Source organism: Mauremys mutica, chromosome 10 (assembly GCF_020497125.1).
Source record: "Mauremys mutica isolate MM-2020 ecotype Southern chromosome 10, ASM2049712v1, whole genome shotgun sequence".
In the NCBI taxonomy this organism is placed as follows: Eukaryota; Metazoa; Chordata; order Testudines; family Geoemydidae; genus Mauremys; species Mauremys mutica.
In genome coordinates, this window is record NC_059081.1 from 4,885,922 (window position 1) to 4,904,854 (window position 18,933).

The 18,933-nt window shown below is 40.0% G+C and overlaps 1 protein-coding gene across 1 annotated transcript in view; it reads right to left on the reverse strand.

Annotated features, from left to right (window-relative positions):
- The window catches only part of XRCC5 (X-ray repair cross complementing 5), an 81,679-nt gene that overhangs the window by 53,614 nt on the left and 9,132 nt on the right, over positions 1 to 18,933 (reverse strand). Inside the window, exons 2-9 of the mRNA XM_045032942.1 lie at positions 18,421 to 18,534; positions 16,528 to 16,711; positions 14,099 to 14,147; positions 12,558 to 12,680; positions 11,393 to 11,581; positions 7,851 to 7,965; positions 5,823 to 5,961; positions 2,217 to 2,329 (exon numbers count right to left, since the gene is read on the reverse strand). Of these exons, the coding sequence (XP_044888877.1) occupies positions 2,217 to 2,329; positions 5,823 to 5,961; positions 7,851 to 7,965; positions 11,393 to 11,581; positions 12,558 to 12,680; positions 14,099 to 14,147; positions 16,528 to 16,711; positions 18,421 to 18,534 (1,026 nt within the window). The remainder of the gene's footprint in view (positions 1 to 2,216; positions 2,330 to 5,822; positions 5,962 to 7,850; positions 7,966 to 11,392; positions 11,582 to 12,557; positions 12,681 to 14,098; positions 14,148 to 16,527; positions 16,712 to 18,420; positions 18,535 to 18,933) is intronic.

Genomic DNA, 18,933 nt, shown 5'->3' on the forward strand with positions numbered 1-18,933 from the left:
TGGCTTTCTTGATCATAGCATGCTGTTCTGGGAAGGAAGACTGCTGGGAAGAGATGGGACCCATCTGACCAAGAAGAGGAAAAGCATCTTTGCACAACAACTCATTAACTTAATGAGGAGGGCTTTAAACTAGGTTCAAAAGGGGCAGATGACAAAAGTCCACAAGTAGGTATAAAAAGGGTAACTTCAACAGAGGGCTAAATGTTGGGGTGGAAATGGAAAATTACAAGAGGGTCTATACACAAATCCAAGGAGTATAGGGAACGAATTGGAAGAACTGGAAGTATTAGTCCATAAGCTAAATTATGACTTATTTTGCATCAGAGACTTGGTGGGATAAGTCTCATGACTCAAATATTGGTATAGATGGGTATAGCTTGTTTTGTATTATACATCAAGAATATGTACACTTGTTCTGAGGTCCAGAAGGAGGGGAGAGGTGGGCCAGTTGAAAGTTTCTGAGTGAAGATAAAAGGAAGAGCGGGGGAACAGGAGCAGAGTCATGGTCGGGACCACCAAATCAGGAGATGATGGAAGATGAGGCCTTTCTATAACAAATAAGGGACTTTAGCTACTCAGAATCTTGAACTGGGCTCAGAACTGGATCAGCAACTAATGTAGTGTGTGAAGAGCTAGCGCAGTGTGTTCTCACTGGTCTGTCTTGCTTAGTAGAAAGGCAGCTGCCTAAAGTAGCAGCTTTACTTTCTGGGTGCCCACATGATCAGACCACGTTATAATAATCCAGTCTAGAGGTGATTAAGGGATGGGATGTTGTAACTAGATTCTCATGTGAAAGGAAATGGCACAAACTCCTGTCTAGTTAAAGATGGTTTAGACCACTGCTGTTATAACAGAGTTCACGGACACCTCTAGCAAGATTGAGGCTATGCACCTGTGGACAATAGAGGGGTGGTTGCAGTTTTTGACAGCTCTCTATATATTGCCCTCTGCCGACCAGCATCACTTCTGTTTTTTGTGGTGATGGCTAATGATCCTGCGTTTCATCCAGGTCCCTATTTGCCAAGGCACTGTAACATCTGGAAGACTTGACAAGACAGAGAAGTAGATTTGGGAGCATTCAGCATACTGCTAGCACTGAGGCTCAGTATCTTATGATCCCCCCCAGGGACTTCACCATGGATAGTGAATAAAAGAAGTAACTTGACTCAGTCCCGGGAGACTCCAGGAGGATGCGTAGATGCCCATAACCACCATCGGGGATCTCCTGGAAAGGGAAGAGTAGTGCCAGCTTAAAATGTTCTGCTCTCATCTGTATGCATATGTGTATATTCCACTTTTAGAACATGAGGCAAGATATCTCGTTGTCCAGGACTTCCCACATGATTAAATCCTGCTTTCCTAGCTGACTGCCGAAGTTATAGATAGCAGGAAGGCAAAGTGTTTGGTTTCTTACTGAGATAAGGAATGTCTCATCTTAAGCCTTGTAAGGCACCCAGATGCCATGCCAATGAATGGCAAAATGAATGCTCCCAATAAAAAGAGTTAGAATATATCCACAAACACTCTTTAATGTCTCTCTATAGTGTATGTATCTACTTTTAAAATATATATAATCATCTTCCTATACTTACTGCTTCTGAGCCCTAATTTTGTGACCCAATCACGACATTTAATTTTTGTTACTTTAATGAAAACAAGAGGAAAACCACAGCTCATAACTTAATCCTACGAGCATTAGAATTAAGACACTTAGCTTCCAAGAGTTCTCAAACATTGGTGAGCTTCTATTGCTAGTACGATGGAATGAACACACAGACTTGGACAAAGCCAGAGGATTTTGTGCAGGGAACTAACCAGAGACTGGGGAAGGAGGAATCCACTTCCTGGCCACTGGAAGAGGAAGAGGAAATTCTGAAGCTTATTCTTCATCCACTACTTCAGCTCCTGGGCTAAAATAGGGATTGCACTACACCTGCCACCCCGACATGAGGATTTGTGACCACTGGCTCTTTATAATCATGAGCCAGAGGCCACAACGATGAACCTTGCTCAAATGCCACCTTCATAGTGACCTATGTGGAGTCCAGATCCACTGGACACGGCAAACGTGAACTGTCTCTGCACATCTAATAGCAGCCACCCACACAACATGCACCTGTTCACTGGAGCATAGCACAGCATCATTGTCCCTAGTGGCTCTGACCTATATTCAACAGTTATCCAGTAACTGAGTGGGAAGAAGTTCAATACTGCACCTGAGATGATCTGCTGAATCCTAATACAGAAAAACACTTTGCTTCGGTTTTGTATTTCATTTGCTCCTCATCTACTTTAGAGAAAGGAACTATATCGCTCCCATAGCGGAACCCTGGAGAACAAGAGATGAGCATCTGGTAAGCATAAGGGCCTACATTTCTTACACTGAAATTAGCACTCTGCATATTTTAACAATGCATGCACGCCCCACAGCTATACCCCCATACAATTAACTTTGTAATTTACATCAAATTACTTTCTCGTGTTAACAAAATAATCACACACTCCATAGACAAAATTTGCAAATCACAAAAAAGTTACACTCCTTGTGCATCATTTTACATAATGTACCTACTTTTGCAGATATTAGAAAAGAAAAAAAAATTACTTAACATACTGCCCAACACCTTATACTCACAAAACAATACTCAGTGAAAAGAACACGAACACTCCTTGCAAATAAAAATAGCAAAAACATAACAGAAATCAGCAGGAGACTCAAAGAAAGGAATCCACAAAAAATTCAGAGACCAAGCTGTCATTAAAATGGATATTAAAGACCTACTGATGCCTCATGGAAAAGCAAAAACCTTTCTATACAGAGACTAGTTGATCTAGTGTTTATTTCTGTATTTTGCTTCCTTTGCTTGTTATTACTAGGGATATTTGCATGAAATCAGGATTTTGTTTCTTAGGAGTATCGCCGGTTCTTGCTGCTTAGTCCCCAACCTGAAGTTATAATATTCTGCTTGCAATACCACAATTAGCTTCTGTTTAGCTGATTATGCTGTCAGAGCCTGAGGATGATGTCTTCAGGTGGGGAATAAACACCAGAAGCAGATGAACATCCCAAAATGAAAAACGTTTTTGCATGCACACTTCCTTAGGAATTGGAAAAGAAAATGAAAAAGAAATTGAAGCAAAACTCAAAAAAGACACTCAGTGTGCAGAATACTCTGTAAACAGAATGTTTTTCAAAAATTTCTATGAAACATCGGGAGCTCTTTAACTGTAGTTGAATGTCAGGCCACTGGGTGAAGACATCTTTGGTCTCTCTAGTTTACTTTGATATTGGAATCAAAAGTAAATTGTAACTATTTACTACTGCTTTTCTCTGAAGAAATAATCTGACAGGCATTCACAGATCAGGAATTCAGCAGAGGGAGGTCAGGAATGCTCAAAAATTTCTAGAATGTTCTGACCCTGCTTGAGGAAGCAGGCAGCAGCTTTGGGGTGAGGAAGGATCGAGAGAGTTTTAATATATTATAACACATCATAGCCTTGTTACCAACATTTTAAACTTCTAGCCTCTTTTTTAAAATATGCTGTAGCTCAACCACAACATGTGGGCTTCGTGCAGGAATCGCTGGGTAAAATCCCATTGTTATGATGGAGGGCAGATTAGATTATCATAATGGTCAGTTCTGGCCTTAAAGTCTATTAATCAAATCACAAAATATAAAAATTATCAAAAGGTGAGTTAGTTTATATCCACGGACAGTGCCATCTTAGAGAACAACTACTAACAGGCAAATAAATGTACCCCCACTCTACTAAATCTACATGGATAGATCCATATTTAAGGCCCAATCCCGCTCACTGAAGTCAGGGCAATTACAAACTCATCTGAAACATTTAAACATACTGAAGGAAATAGAAAGTGTCCCCAAATTAACTGGAGTGAGGGCAATAATTTAGCAGGAAAAGATGCTGTGGAATTTGAAGAGAACCCTTCCTAAAATCTACCCTATAATGTCAGCAGATTTTTTTTTTAAGTTTGAAATTATGAAACATGCACAGAACACTAAGTTAATATTACTTACTAGCTTTTTTCATAATTACATCACCTCTGCTTAAAGAGAGACAGTCAACTTAAAAATCACACAGATGTATGAACATTTTTAACCTACTACTGTTAGAAATAACACCTAAGATTACTACAGTTAAAGGAGTTGATAGAGAAAAATTATATTTCTATTTTTTCAGTTTACTTTGTGCACTTGACTTTCTGTAGTCATTTGTACGGTCTCCCCTGTATAATTATTCTATTTCCCCCATTTGTGTAGGACTTTTGAACAGCACCAAGGGAAAGAAACATTTTTTAAAATAGCAAAATGTGACTGATAATAGTGTGTCAATATAGCAACTAGACACCTGCGGATGGCCAGTGCCAGCTGACTTGGGCTTGTGGCTCTGTTTCACTGCCGTGTGGGCTTCCGGACTCACGCTGGAGCCCAAGCTCTGGGACCCTCCCACCTCACAGGTCCTAGAGCCCAGGCTCCAGCCCCAGTTCGGAAGTCTACACAGCAATGAAACAGCCCCACAAGCCCAAGCCAGCTTGCACAGGCCAGATGCGGGTTTTTCTTTGCTGTGTAGACATACCCAGGGAGACTGAGAAGCAGATCTAGCACTTGAAACAATTTTTAACTCAATTTTTTGAAAATGGACTGTATTTCAAGTTGATGATGTGCCTTTATTCATCTAAGAAACTGAATTCTTTGCATGCAAAGAGAAACTAAACTATGCAAAACAGAAATTTACATGCTGTGAGTACTATCCTGCATTCTGTCACCCTGGCACCTGAAACCTCCTTTTAGTCTAAATGGTAAAGCTAATTCTCAAACTTTTCATGGTGAGAACCACATCTAACAGAAAGATTATCCCCTAGACACCTCCTTTTATTCATTATCACAGAGACCACAGCATCTTCCATTCACAATTGTGTAATATCCTTGTGGCACATACTTTTCCATGCAAGCAACTGCTATAACAGTAGGAAAGTATTTGATATATTTTTAGATATATTTTGATGCAATTTAACAGCTGGAAACAAGAAGAGTCAGCACCATCCACCAGCCCATCCACCATGGAGCACAAGTGCTCCACAGAGCGCAGCTTGGGAACTGCTACACTGCCTTCCAGTTCCTATCTGGCATTATTATTATTGCAATAATTAGAGTCCTGTGAAATTCTTTTTATTTTTTATAATTTTGGGATGGGGGGGGTATTTTGTGTTATTTCGTGTGACACATTTTATCCACACAGGAGATAGTGGGGAAGGGGAGTGTAGGGCGTGTTGGGAATTCTGGGGCGAGGTGGGGATTGGAGAGTGAGCCCACCCCTCACTCATCCTGCAGTGGTGGCTCTGGTCCTGCAGGGATAGGCCTGGCTTCCTGCTCCAGGTATTTGGACCTGGCGCACAGGGTCACAGCTCGGATTTGGCCCCGCCATCCCTCCATGCATCATATGCTGGTCACGATGAAGTGGCACTGCAACCTAGTGCAGCAGGAGCCACAACTGCTGGATGAGGTTTTTTTGTTTTATTTTGCTTTATCCATTTTTTGTTGTTTTATTTTGTGTTATTTTGTCTTTGTAAAAAACATGCAGCTCTAGCTACTGTGGCAACAATACGAATTTTACAGATATACAAGATGACAAGCTCCCTACCCCCACGAGTTTATAGTCTAAGGCCACAGTTCGACTTCTAAATCCATCTTTAGGCACCTAAGGGTGGAATTTTCTAATACATTTAAGTGACTTAGGAGGACAAGTCCTAAAATTTAAGCCTAAATGTTTTAAGAGGGCACAGAGAGAATAACCCATACCTTGAACAAGATCATCTTTCGGAACTTCTGTTTCATCATCATCGTTCAAGCAGTAGACAGTCTCTTTTTGCACATCTTCTTTTTTTAAGGTTTTGGCATCCACAAGAGTCCAGGACTTTTTCAGCTTCTCTTCCGTGAACTTTGTGTCAACATTGAAAGAAAAGGAATATTTCAATCTCATTTGGGGCTGGGTCCCCACCACAACATGAGAATCAATTCCTAGAATCATTTCTCTTGATCAAGTGCTGGGTCATAAACAGCATTTGCTGAAAGAAGCAACAAAGAGTCCTGTGGCACCTTATAGACTAACAAATGTATTGATGCATAAGCTTTCATGGGTGAATACCCACTTCATCGGACATATGTAATGGAATATTGATATTAGGAATGGCAATACACAAAAACCTGTAGGAGAACACTTTAACCTCCCTGGACACACAATAGCAGATTTAAAGGTAGCCATCCTACAGCAAAAAAACTTCAGGACCAGACTTCAAAGAGAAACTGCTGAGCTTCAGTTCATTTGCAAATTTGACATCATCATCTCAGGATTAAACAAAGACTGTGAATGGCTAGCCCACTACAAAAGCAGTTTCTCCTCTCTTAGTGTTCACACCTCAACTGCTAGAAGACGGCCTCATCCTCCCTGATTAAACTAACCTCGTTATCTCTAGACTGATTCTTGCCTGCATATTTATACCTGCCTCTGGAAATTTCCATTACATGCGTCTGACGAAGTGGATATTCACCCATGAAAGCTTATGCTCCAATACATTTGTTAGTCTATAAGGCGCCACAGGACTCTTTGTTGCTTTTTACAGATCCAGACTAACACGGCTACCCCTCTGATACTTGACAGCATTTGCTGAAAACAGCATTTGCTACTCCAATCACCACTAGTGCTCTACTCATATTGACAATTCTCATTTCAGGTTAAACAAATGGCTCTCATTTCCCTCCAACCCTTGCTTGCCTTGCCTATTTAAATTGTAAACTCTCTGGGGCAGGGACTATCTCTTACTCTGCCTTAGCACAGTCCCTAGCACAATACCATAATCAAATAATTATAATAATAATTATTATTATAAATGAGAAGAAACAGGAAGCTGGCAAGGGAAGCCCATAATGATTAGACCTTACCCAGGCCTAATAAATCCACTTTCTAGACATCAGGCATATTAGTAAATTAGAATATTTTGCCTTGAAGCAACAGAAAACTGAAGAGAATCCTATTTTTAGGTTCAGGTGATGAACCAGTTAAACTCTATTTCACCAAAATCACCTCAGTATCACTGAACTACATGGCTGCCTAGCTATTATTTACATGATAGGCAGCTGTGGTGTTACACATTTTCCTCTTTTTTAAAATGTTTTTCCTCTTACTGCTGTGTGAAAGACCCACACAAACAATAGGGGAAACAGACTGACTGAACAGTGAAACTGACTATATGTAAGGTCCTGTCAAATTGCACAAAGCAAACACTGAAAAAAGAGAGAAAATATTTTCATTAATCTTTTAAAATTATTATAATCTTACATGTGATTTGTAACAACAGTGAGTAAAACATTTATGTCCACAAATGTGATTTCAAATTGAGGGTATCCTTATTACTATTTCTAAAAAAAAGGTGCAATTTCCCCTAAGAAATAAGGAAAATATTAAGCCTCATTCATTTCTGGGCATTTCAGAGACAGCCAGTTGGAAAGCTCCACGTGAATGCAGCACCCTAAATCAGGTTTGTAAACTTTATACAGTTAAATGTCACATTGTGGATAGGAATTACTTTCTCTTTCTGAATATTGTTAACTTTAATGCTTTAACATGCATGTCTAATATGGCAAAGTTAAGGTTGCTGTGAGAACTGTAACTTCAGATTTACTGGGTTTTGTGCATGTAAAATCTCACCATAATGTTTTCCTTCATCTATCTTAAGGTATTTAATTTTCTTGTCTTTAAGGAAAAAATGAAGGTGCAGCTAACTATGCTCCTGCCAATGTATACTTAAATATGAGATTTTAGTAACTTACTGATTTGTATGCCACAATCCTTATAGACAGATTAGAACCTATAGTTAGCTGGCAGGGCCAAGGCATAGGTCTTCTTTCGATTTTCTTAAACATTGAAAGACGCTCCAGGCTCTCTCTAAATTAAAGAATCAAAAAAACAGAGATGAATCCTTTGATACGCTGAAATAAAAGCAGCAAAGAATCCTGTGGCACCTTATAGACTAACAGACGTTTTACAGCATGAGCTTTCGTGGGTGAATACCCACTTCATCGGATGCAACTGAAATAAAACAATCCAGAAAATGCAATCTCCTCAGGAAAGGGTGGAAGTCCAACCGGTTTGGCTTGGATTGCACAAAGCACCAGAAAATAAACTATATAGAACATTCCTGTTCCTGATCATAGTAAGAAGAGGGCAGAGAATGTGATCTAGTAGGTGTTTTCCATCTAAAATCTCTATAGCTCTATGATATTAAAGTGAAAGATAGTATGTCAGTTCTTATGGGGAAGAAGAGATTACACAGTTGTTTAGGAAGCATTTTGCAGTTAGTTAACATTAACCCAATTAAGTAATTTAGCTAGCTGAACAACCCATATTATAAAAGACACCTCTCACTGGTAAGATGTTGCCTGGGCTGGAGATGAAAAAATAAAGAAACCTGTTTCAATTAACATTATTTTGTTTGTCTGGTAATTAACACTCCCCACATTTTTAATAAGTTGTTAATGAATACACGTTCTTTTTGCAGCTCAGTTAGGATAAAGCCAGCTACTTTGAATATCTCTAAGCCAAATAGCAGATAAAAAAACTTATAAGGCAAAAAAAGGTTCTTTTAAATGACTGTACATTAAAATTACAAAACTGTTAACACAACATTGCATAAGGTTGCACAGCTCAAAGTCAGAAAATGTGAAAATTAAAATTGAAAATACAGTTTTAACTCAGGGAATATTTATTAGATTACATCTTCTGTATGATCACAAAGACGTGTCTTCATGACCAAAAAAGGCATGTTTTTACTGTGAGATAGTAGTTATCTTGCTGTAAAATGGAGACAAGGCTATGTAGTTTTTACAGCAATGTAGCTAGGAGAGGTCAACCACAGCTGGGGAGTATAATGTTGACCTCACCTAGCCACGATGCAGTAAAAACTACCTGTATCTTTGTCCCCATTAGGTTTTAACTACCTAACACATGTTAGTTAGCCCACTGTAAAAAATACACCCTTTTGGCAATAAAGACATAGCCACAGTCATATCAAATAATTCAATAGTATTTTGTACAACCTAAGTTACGTGTGTATTTAAAAACCTGTGTCCAAGTAATTAAAACTATTATAATTCATACAGTCAAGGGGCAAAGTTAAAGTAAAACACTCAACTTTAACTTTTACATTTCTTAACTTTTTAATGCTTAATTGTGCTACCTTAATTCTGTATTAACAGAGTTCTTTAGATTTAATTTCCTATGTTTCTTAGAAGAAACAGATTCCCAGTTCTCCCCGATCAGTGAAGACCAAGTCCATTAGCAAATTTTACCCTTGTAGACTTGCAGACAGCATAGGCCAATAGTTAACTGATTACTGAATAATACATATCTCTATATCTACACACATGTGGACTCTGATAAACTTTTATTTTAAAAAAAGCCTAACGACAGCATAAATGCCTCTAGCCCTGTAGCCAGCCTTCTTGGTCCCACATTGTGTTTCTTGACCCCCACCCCACCCCAGTTTAAATCAATATCAGACCTTAAAACTATATTACAAAATTCTACTTGTCCATCTGCTTGGATAAATTATTTATTTCCATAGGGGGTAAAAATATTTTTGATCAGTAGCATAGTAAAAAGAGAAAAGGAGATACTGTGTCTAGGTTGGTAAATTTTCATGACAGTTTTGCAAGGCTACTTTATAAAAGCTGAATAAACTGATCTAGAGCCTCATCTATTCTTAAACAATTTAAACAGCACTAAAGCCTTAATCTGTTAGCCAAACCCCCATTTATCCAAATGTTTCAGACCTCCCCTGAAACCAAGGACTAAGCAGAGCTGTACTGTATTTATAGCCCAGGATAGGAAAGGTAAAGATAAAAGAGACGTTTATTATTTGTATTACAATAGCTCCTAGGAGCTCTAGTGAAGGAACAGGACCCACGGTGCTAGGTGCTGTACAAACACAGAACAGAAAGACGGTCCCTGCCCCAAAGAGCCTATATAATCTATGTATAAGAGAAGAGACAACATAACAGATGGCTATAGACAGAATGGCTATGAGTGGGGCAAGACTGCATTTGTCAGGGCCAGAAAAAAGGATGCTGCAGTAATTAAGAAACGGGACGATGAGAGCCTGCACTGAAGTTTTAGCTGTGTGTGACTGAAAAAGAAAGGCTACATGCTAAGAGGTGTTATGCAAAAAGAATCTGCAAGATTTAGATATAGCCTGAGGTGAGGACCCAGAGACAAAGGTCCAAGTCAAAGCTGATGCCCAGGTTACAGGCCTGAGTGACAGGCAGGATAGTGGTATTGTCCGCTATTACTGAGAAAGGAAGCTGGGGGAGGCTTTGGGGCAAGGGAAACTTAGAACACCTGATAGTTTCATGCACATGGATTATCCGAAAGGATAATCATGATCAAAAATATATTGTTTTGTTTGGCTTTGGGGTGCAGCAACAAAGCCTGTTTTTATTGCCATGGAAAAATCTCAGGCTGCTTTGTAGGCAAATAGAAAATAAATATGTAGCAGTGGTGACATATTTCCTCACAAATAAAAGGTCTAAATTTCCCTTCTCATATAACATACTCTAACCAACCATGAGGAAAAATATATAATGGCTACAAAAGGAGAGAGGGACCAAATGATAAGTTGGGCAGGATGAGGGGAGGAAGCTACCAGTCTAAAGCACCTGTCGGGGAGAAGTCTCAGGCATAGCAACAACTGCAGTGTTTCTAAGATACACACACATTTTTATTGTTTCACTGTGGAGACATCAAAATGTAAAACAATCTTTCTATCCTTGCATTAGCAATTCTACTGAAACAGTCTACTGTTAGACACAATGGCACACCAGTTCGCTAATAAGCCATGGGCTTCAAGAAGCAACCATCAGTCACAATCTGTCTGGGGGAGTTTGATAAACTAGTCGATCTGCAACCAATCTGAGACCAGGAAACCAGGGCTACCATTATGTGCAAATGCTTTACATGCACTGTACACACATTCTAAAATAGCATTCATCTTCTAAATACCTTATATTCAATATGTTTTTGAAGTCTCATTTAGAGGCTCACCCTCCTTAAAACATTCTGAGGAACACAAGACAGAGGAGGAATAAGGGATACGTTCTATAAAGACAGAGTACCATACGAAGGAAAATTCACTTTCCATTGTATCTTATAAGTCTCTTATCTGTTCTTCGAATCAAAGCCACAGAAGTTGATTTAAAGGACCGAAATGTGTGATAAGTTACACAACTACAAAATGCCACTTCATTCATTAAAGCTTTTTGTGGATGAAATTAGAAACTAAACTTCCAGCATCTGAAAGGGGAGTATTCAAGTTTACCTGAAAGTGTAAATTTCATCCAGGCCTCCTTCTTCCTCTAAAGCAAACATCAATTTTCTCACCATACAGATGCCTTCTTTCTGCTGTTCGGTTAAGCCCTTCCTTGGAAAAGAGTTTCTGTACATATCAGAATGTCGACCATCACCTGTATCCCCACTTCCCTCTTCATCATCCACTGGAAACGGCAAGCTAAGAAGACAATTAAAAACAGTTAATTTATTTTGCTACTTAACTAAAACAACTAAATCATTTTGGATGACTAAAAAACAAAAAAAAGAGACAAAATTGATCTGGATTGATTCTTTCTTCAGTCTGATGCCCTTTAAATGTCAGTTCTAAACCCCAGCAAAGAATACCCTCCCAATCCCTTAATTATAGCTGTGCAATTAGTCATTCCTGTAATAACTGTTATTCTGGATGAGATTTTAATAGCCTGTAATAGCTGGTGAATTCATGAATAAAACTGACATTCTCCCATATGCGACAAGTCTGGGTTAGAGTTTAACTGGCATCTCTAGATGAAATGATATTTTGCTGTACCCCAAATAATGTCATTAAGTTATCTAAGAATAACAGAAGCCTGACTAGAAAAAGACCTGCGAGGTGATCTACTCCATCTCCCTGACAATACCTGTATATTTTCTACTGTTAAATTTCCTACTTGTTTAATTTTCAAACAGGTACTTTTGTGCTTTCTTCCATGCTGCCCCTCGTGCTTAGAAGCTCCCCATAAAAATCCACAAAGTTACCTCATTATCCTCCTTTTCTGTGATGTCTACAAAAAAAACTGAGAATAGTTAGGCAGCCGGCGTGCTGAGACCACTGCCTATCATACTGACCAATACTGTCTTATTGTTTCCTTGTAGTCCCCCCTCGTTTGTCTGTCTGTCTCTATTGTCTCTTGTTTTATACTGAGATTGACAGCTCTTTGGGGAAGGGGCCATCTTTTTATTTCTGAATTTCTACAGCGCCTAGCACAACGAGGTCCTGCTCCGTGATTCCTAGGCACTACAGTAATTCAAATAATAATAATATTACAGGGAGCGGCCCCTTTACACCACACCACAGCACTTACCACAACAGCAGACAATTTTGGATGGCTGTAATTATGTAAGGAAAATGGCACAGAGCTGTGAAGATGCTTTAGCACTATTTCCACACTTACAAAAATTGCAGTGAGATTCCTGTTTTCTTCAAGTTAGCGATGATGATTTCCAGCTGATCCTCACTGAAGGGACTGCTAAGGTCTGTAAACACCTCAATGTGTCGTTTCTCATATTTCTTTCCTCTTAAACAATAAAAACAGAAGATTTGTTGAAATGAAAAAATCCTGTTGCATCATTTGCTGAACACTTATTTTAAAAAATGTCAAACTGTATCTCTAATAAAGTTTAGAACTTCTTGTAACAGAAGTCTGTAAACATCAAGATATGCTGCCCTTAAGTACAACAAGAATAAATCCAATCAGCATGGTTTGTTCTTTCTTATTATTATTCAGAGGAAGTCTGTGTCCTTTTTCTGATTTTTTTTCCCCCACCACGTGAATGGAAAGCCTGCTCCTCAGCTGACATAAATTAGTTTAACTATGCTGAAGTCAATGGAGCTATGCCAGTCTATACCACTGAAGATCTGGTCCTTGGTGTTTACTAAAGGTGCTGGCTACTTCCTCCCAGGCTGCAAGACCATCATTATAAAGGTGTTAAACTGTGTTTACCTGGGTGTTAAGAGTTTTTTTCCAGTCCTGTTAAGCTCACGCAATTGAAAGAAGCATTTCTCTTTATATAGGCAGGTCTCTAGGGTTTGTCTACACTGCAAGCTGGGAGGTGTAATTCCCAGCACACGTAGACATACTCCTCCAGCTAGTGCACAGTACTGGGGCCCAGGCAGCAGGGGAGCTGGCTCAGGCTAGCCGCCAGAATGTATTTTACCCAACCTCCTGGGTCCAAGCTGCTGTCACAGCCACATTTCTGTTTTTAGCACACTAGCTCGATCAGAGCTAGCGCATGTCAGTCCACCTGTGCTGGGAGGCATGCTCCCAGCAGTTTAGAGATACCCTTAGAGGCTACTTCTGTATACTTAAGCTCCTTCCTGACAGTGAAGATTAGCTCGGATGCTCCAATTACGTATATGGATTTCATCCCAAGGCAGCTGGATACAAGGTATTCTCAAGGGTTTACTTCCCTCATTAGTCCACTCAAGTCCAAATTTATTGACCTGAAGAGCACATTGTAAAACCTATTTAAGGTTTGCCTATGCAAGAAAGTTTTACTAGTTATACTGGAATAGTTAACCAGTATAGTAATACTGGTATAAACACCCACGTAGACACTCTTATGCCAGAATAAGAGTGGCTTTATTCAGTTATCTTAAACCCCACCCAAGCAACAAAAGGCTTTCTCATAACCAGAATATGAGTGTCGACCCAAAGAGTTAGATTGGTATAATTATATTAGTTTAGATTCACACCTTAGTTTATACCAGTATAACTTCCCTAAGTGGGCAAGCTCTTATTCAACTGACTTAAATTGCTTGGGGAGGTTGGGTCTCTCTAGTGGGTTTTTTAGGAATAGCTTTTCATTGTGGTGATTTTTTAAAAAGCAGCATCTTCCCTAGTCACACAACCTTGCAGCATTCAAGTGGAGTCAGCTCAGCTCTCAAAACTCCATTTCAGAATTCTTATGCATGTCCCCAGGTTGCAGTACTTACATTGTTTCCTTTTGAAGCAAGTCCATGCACACGACAAGTGCATCCAGGACTAAGTGAGTTAAAGACAAAAGACATTTAGAACAAGACTGTGTCACAAAGATACATGTTTTTATCTTTATTTTAGCGGTTGCAGAGACAGTTAAAGCATTTTAGTGTATGAGAACCAAACTGGCACCTACTAAAACTATCTATTGCCTTTCCTACAACCCTGTCTTTTCCCTGCACTTTTAAAGGGAAGACTGTTACCTTGGACCAATCCTGCTATTGAAGTCAAGAGCAAAGGTATGATAGGAGCAGGATCGAGCCCAATGAAAACATTTATCACCTAGACTTTTTGTATTATCATCATCTCTTTATTTGGTATCCATGAATGAAAACTACATGTAGTTTCAAAACATGACATCATTTTTCACTATAATTCCCCTTTTCTTAATAAACATCTATTTCTTACATCTCTTGATACATTTCTTTTCTCAAGTAATTTCATTGAGGATGTGCTCTTATCTCTGTGCTCAGGGATCGAGGCACTGCAATACTGAGCATCATGGCACCTTTTAGGCACCTAGAAAATCACAGGCACAACACTGCCATTCACAAAGCCTGAGTAGCCTTTTTTGTCAGCTACCCAGACAACAAATGGGGAGAGATAGGCACTGTAGGCTGCAAACAACAAAGCCAGCACACTAGACAGGGAGCCGCCTTAGCTAGCCAGTGAGAGATGCGAACCAGAGGGGGGGTATTAAGTCCCACCCCTCTCTCAGAGATAGGCTCCTCCGTCCAGGCTGCAAGAAGTCGCCTAGCACTGCTAGCAATCCATGACCCGAGGAAGGCAGGCATAGGCCACCTAGGTTTGTGTGGAGCCCTGAAACAAAACAGCCCGGTGGGTTGGGGTGGCGGACCTCCCTTATAACTTTTAGCCTAAGATATAGGAGACTTACTCAGGATGTGGGAGACCCCCGGTTCAAGTCCCACCTCCTCCTGAGGGATCAGCTACCTCTCAGATGAGGGCCTTAACCACTAGGCTATAGAGTTACTATAACTTTTTCACTGGTTCAATTAATATTTAATTATTCAATTGTTTAATAAAAGTGGAACAACTTCAACTGGAGACCCATATCAGAATATTCCATAGCCTAGTGTAAGCCTGACCGGGGGCAGATCCTTGTTCAAATCCCTTTTCTCTCTCAGGAGGACAGAGGATTTAAATGGGAGTCTCTAACATCCTGGGTGAGTACCCTATCCACTGCGCTAAAGGTCACAAGAGAGCCCTCTCCTTCCATCCCCAGCTGTTGTGTGTGAACTAACCTGAGGGACCTGGATCCAGCGGCCATGTTTAGAGGCCACCTACTGGATCATGCCCCCACATGCAACTTAGGGAGCCAGACGCCTTTATTTCCCAGTCTGTGAATTACTCTGGGGCTTATATGGGAGATAGGTGTCCAGATGACCAATTGCAAGGCAGCAGTGTGCATGCTCAAGTGGGAGATAGGTGACCAGGCACCTAGAGTGAGGCTGCAGTGTACACACCCAGAGGGAAAAAATTAGGTGCCAAGTGAGTTAAGGCATCTCCAGGTTAGGTGGCAGCTGAACTGGAGTTTTGTGAATCGCAATGGTGCCTAAAACCAGGACTTACGCACCTAAGTCCCTTGATAGATCGCATCCATGTACACACCTCCATACCCATCAAACCGAGAATATGACTCAGTTTGTGGCAACATACAGTTGACTGGCTGCAGGCTCCTCTGGCGCTGCTCTGCCAACCTGACTACAAATGAAAAATTATTTTTTGGGTGGAGAAGGAGAACAGAGAGAAATGGGAAAAATTTTCAAATGAAATGTTTAGAGGAACACTTTCAAAAACTCTCACCTATGTTACTAACAAAAGTGACTTTTCTTAATGTATGCATTTCACAGCAAAATGAGGACTGATCAATCTGAAATGCCTAAGCCCATGCAGCTGTGTTGGGCTTCCCTTGGTGGGAGGGTTAATTTATTTTTTTTTACGTTTTCATAGGTTTAATTTGATGAAAACCTATTTTGCATTAGGCTTTGTAAGTCCCTTTAAAAACAAACACACATATTTTGAGCCTAATCTGACATTATCTCTTTGCTGTATTTTTTTCTCTCTCCGTCTCATGGAGAAGAAGATACCAGAAGGGCTCAATGCTTAATTAACTCAGTACTTTATACTAGAAACAATTCCCTGGGGCCAAGACTCCACCTAACATCTTATAAAGAACTTTGAAAATTGGTTAATCTGGAAAACTGGGTCTTGTGCAAACTGTCAACTCCTAAATTCAAAAGGACAACATACGTTTAATAGTAGTTATGACATCAACAACACTTCTGGGACAATTTCACAACATAAGCTCCCAGTCCTCCATGCTACTTTATCTAGTTCAGCGATTTTGTACAGCCAAAGAGGATACAGTCTGCTTGTTCAGAGCCTGGTTGAATCGCGTTTTGTATGTCCTCCAGCAAATCAAAATCTGGTAGCATCAGGTGTCTTTGTACAGTAATGTTCTGATACTGATCACCACTGGCAAGGGTATTCTCCGTGCCATCTGTGCCAAACAAAACTACAGAGACTTCATCTTTGCTCTCAGCAAACACCTGGAGATGGAGAAGGTACAAAAAAAATTACAAAAATATACACTATGTTGTACATACATATGTTAAATAGAAAGCATATTATACAAATTTTGCAACTAGGTATCAATTACAGCAGACTCCATGCTACCACATATACAGCCCTTCCAAAATGTATGCAAACGTAGAGCTCATTAACTTAGAATTAAATTCAACTAGCAGGCTGCTATGAGTATTACTGATCAACATATGGGGGAAATGAGTAAAATCAGATCACTCAGTTCCTAGAGTAATTCTGCATGATGCTAAATTTTAACAATGCTGAAACATTTATTAAGACAGCACTTTTCCTCATGAAAGCCTCTTCTAGCTTAAAAAAGGGGAGCGATCAAGCTAGGTGCACTTGTCGTCCACAAAAATCTGCTGGGAGAAAGGCCAGTGTTGCTCTCGCATATAACAGTAAAACCAGCTATTCTGTTATTGAATAGGGTTAGCACTTGGGTCACCCAGAAGTCACCTACTACAGGACAGGCCCAACAAAGAAAGTAACAGAACACCACTAGCCATCACCTACAGCCCCCAACTAAAACTTCTCCAGCACATCATCAAGGATCTAAAACCTATCCCCAAGGATGATCCCTCACTCTCACAGACCTTGGGAGACAGGCCAGTCCTCACTTACGGACAGCCCCCGAACCTGAAGCAAATACTCACCAGCAACTACACACCACACAACAGAAACACTAACCCAGGAACCAACCCCTGCAATAAGCCCCGTTGCCAACTCAGTTCACGTATCTATTCAAGGGATACCATTATAGGATCCAACCACATCAGCCACACCATCAAGGGCTCGTTCACCTGCACATCTACCAATTTGATATATGCCATCATGTGCCAGCAATGCCCCTCTGCCATGTACATTGGCCAAACAGGACAGTCTCTGTGCAAAAGAATAAATGGACACAGATCAGACATCAAGAATTGTAACATTCAAAAGCCAGTAGGAGAGCACTTCAATCTCCCATGGACACTCAATAACAGACTTAAAAGTCACCATTCTTCAACAAAAAAACTTCAAAAACAGACTTCAAGGAGAAACTGCAGAACTGGAATTAATTTGCAAACTTGACACCATCAAATTAGGCCTGAATAAAGACTGGGAGTGGCTGGGTCACTACAAAAAGTAATTTTCCCTCCGTTGATACTCACACTTTCTTGTCATCTGCTGAGAATGGGCCACATCCACTTTGATAGAATTGGCCTCGTGAGCACTACAAAAAGTAATTTTCCCTGGGTTGATATTTACCCCTTCTTGTCAATGGGCCACATCCACCCTCACTGAATTGGCCTCGTTAGCACTGACCCCCCACTTAATAAGGTAACTCCCATCTTTTCATGTGCTGTATATTTATTCCTGCTTACTGTATTTTCCACTCCATGCATCTCATGAAGTGGGTTATGCCACGAAAGCTTATGCCCAAATAAATTTGTTAGTCTCTAAGGTGCCACAAGGACTCTTCGTTGTTTTTACTGATACAGACTAACACGGCTGCCCCCCTGAAACCTGTCACATATAACCGTCAATTAGAATAATTCTAACTACTTTCCCAGCTAAACACAATATAATCAAATAAAAAGGATGAAGAAAAGAATCTAGCAAGCCTCACTGTTTTCCTTCTTTCATTTCTAACCTTTTAAGTGTATCATACTCAAACGGAAATCAAACGTACCTGTCGCTGCACAAACATCGTCATCATCTTCTTGGCTTGTTCAAATGGAGACTCCTCTCCAGGAGCAGAATTGCTCATTGCAAAGCCTACATCCATACACAGCACTATGGCTGCCTGGAAGAAAGAACCAAACTGAATTAGAATGTGATGGGGCATGCTTAAGTGAAGTCATTTAAAGGAGTTAATTCTCGCCTTGATCAACATAGAACTTACATTTCACTTTACTAATCCCTATTGTTGTTTTAACTCCTAATTTGACATTTATGTACAGAGGATAAGAATATAGGACTTCCCATACTGGATCAGACTAGTGGTCCATTTAGTCCAGTATTATGTCTCAGGGCTTATCTACATGAACTTTTAGTTTGGGACAAGCTGGGGTTTGAATCTAGCCTGCACCAACTAACTGTGTGTGGACCCTGTTGACACGCATTAACACTTGGGTAATGTACTTTGATCTATCCTCTTTCAAATGGGACTAGATCAAAGTACATTAACAAATTGTTAACACGT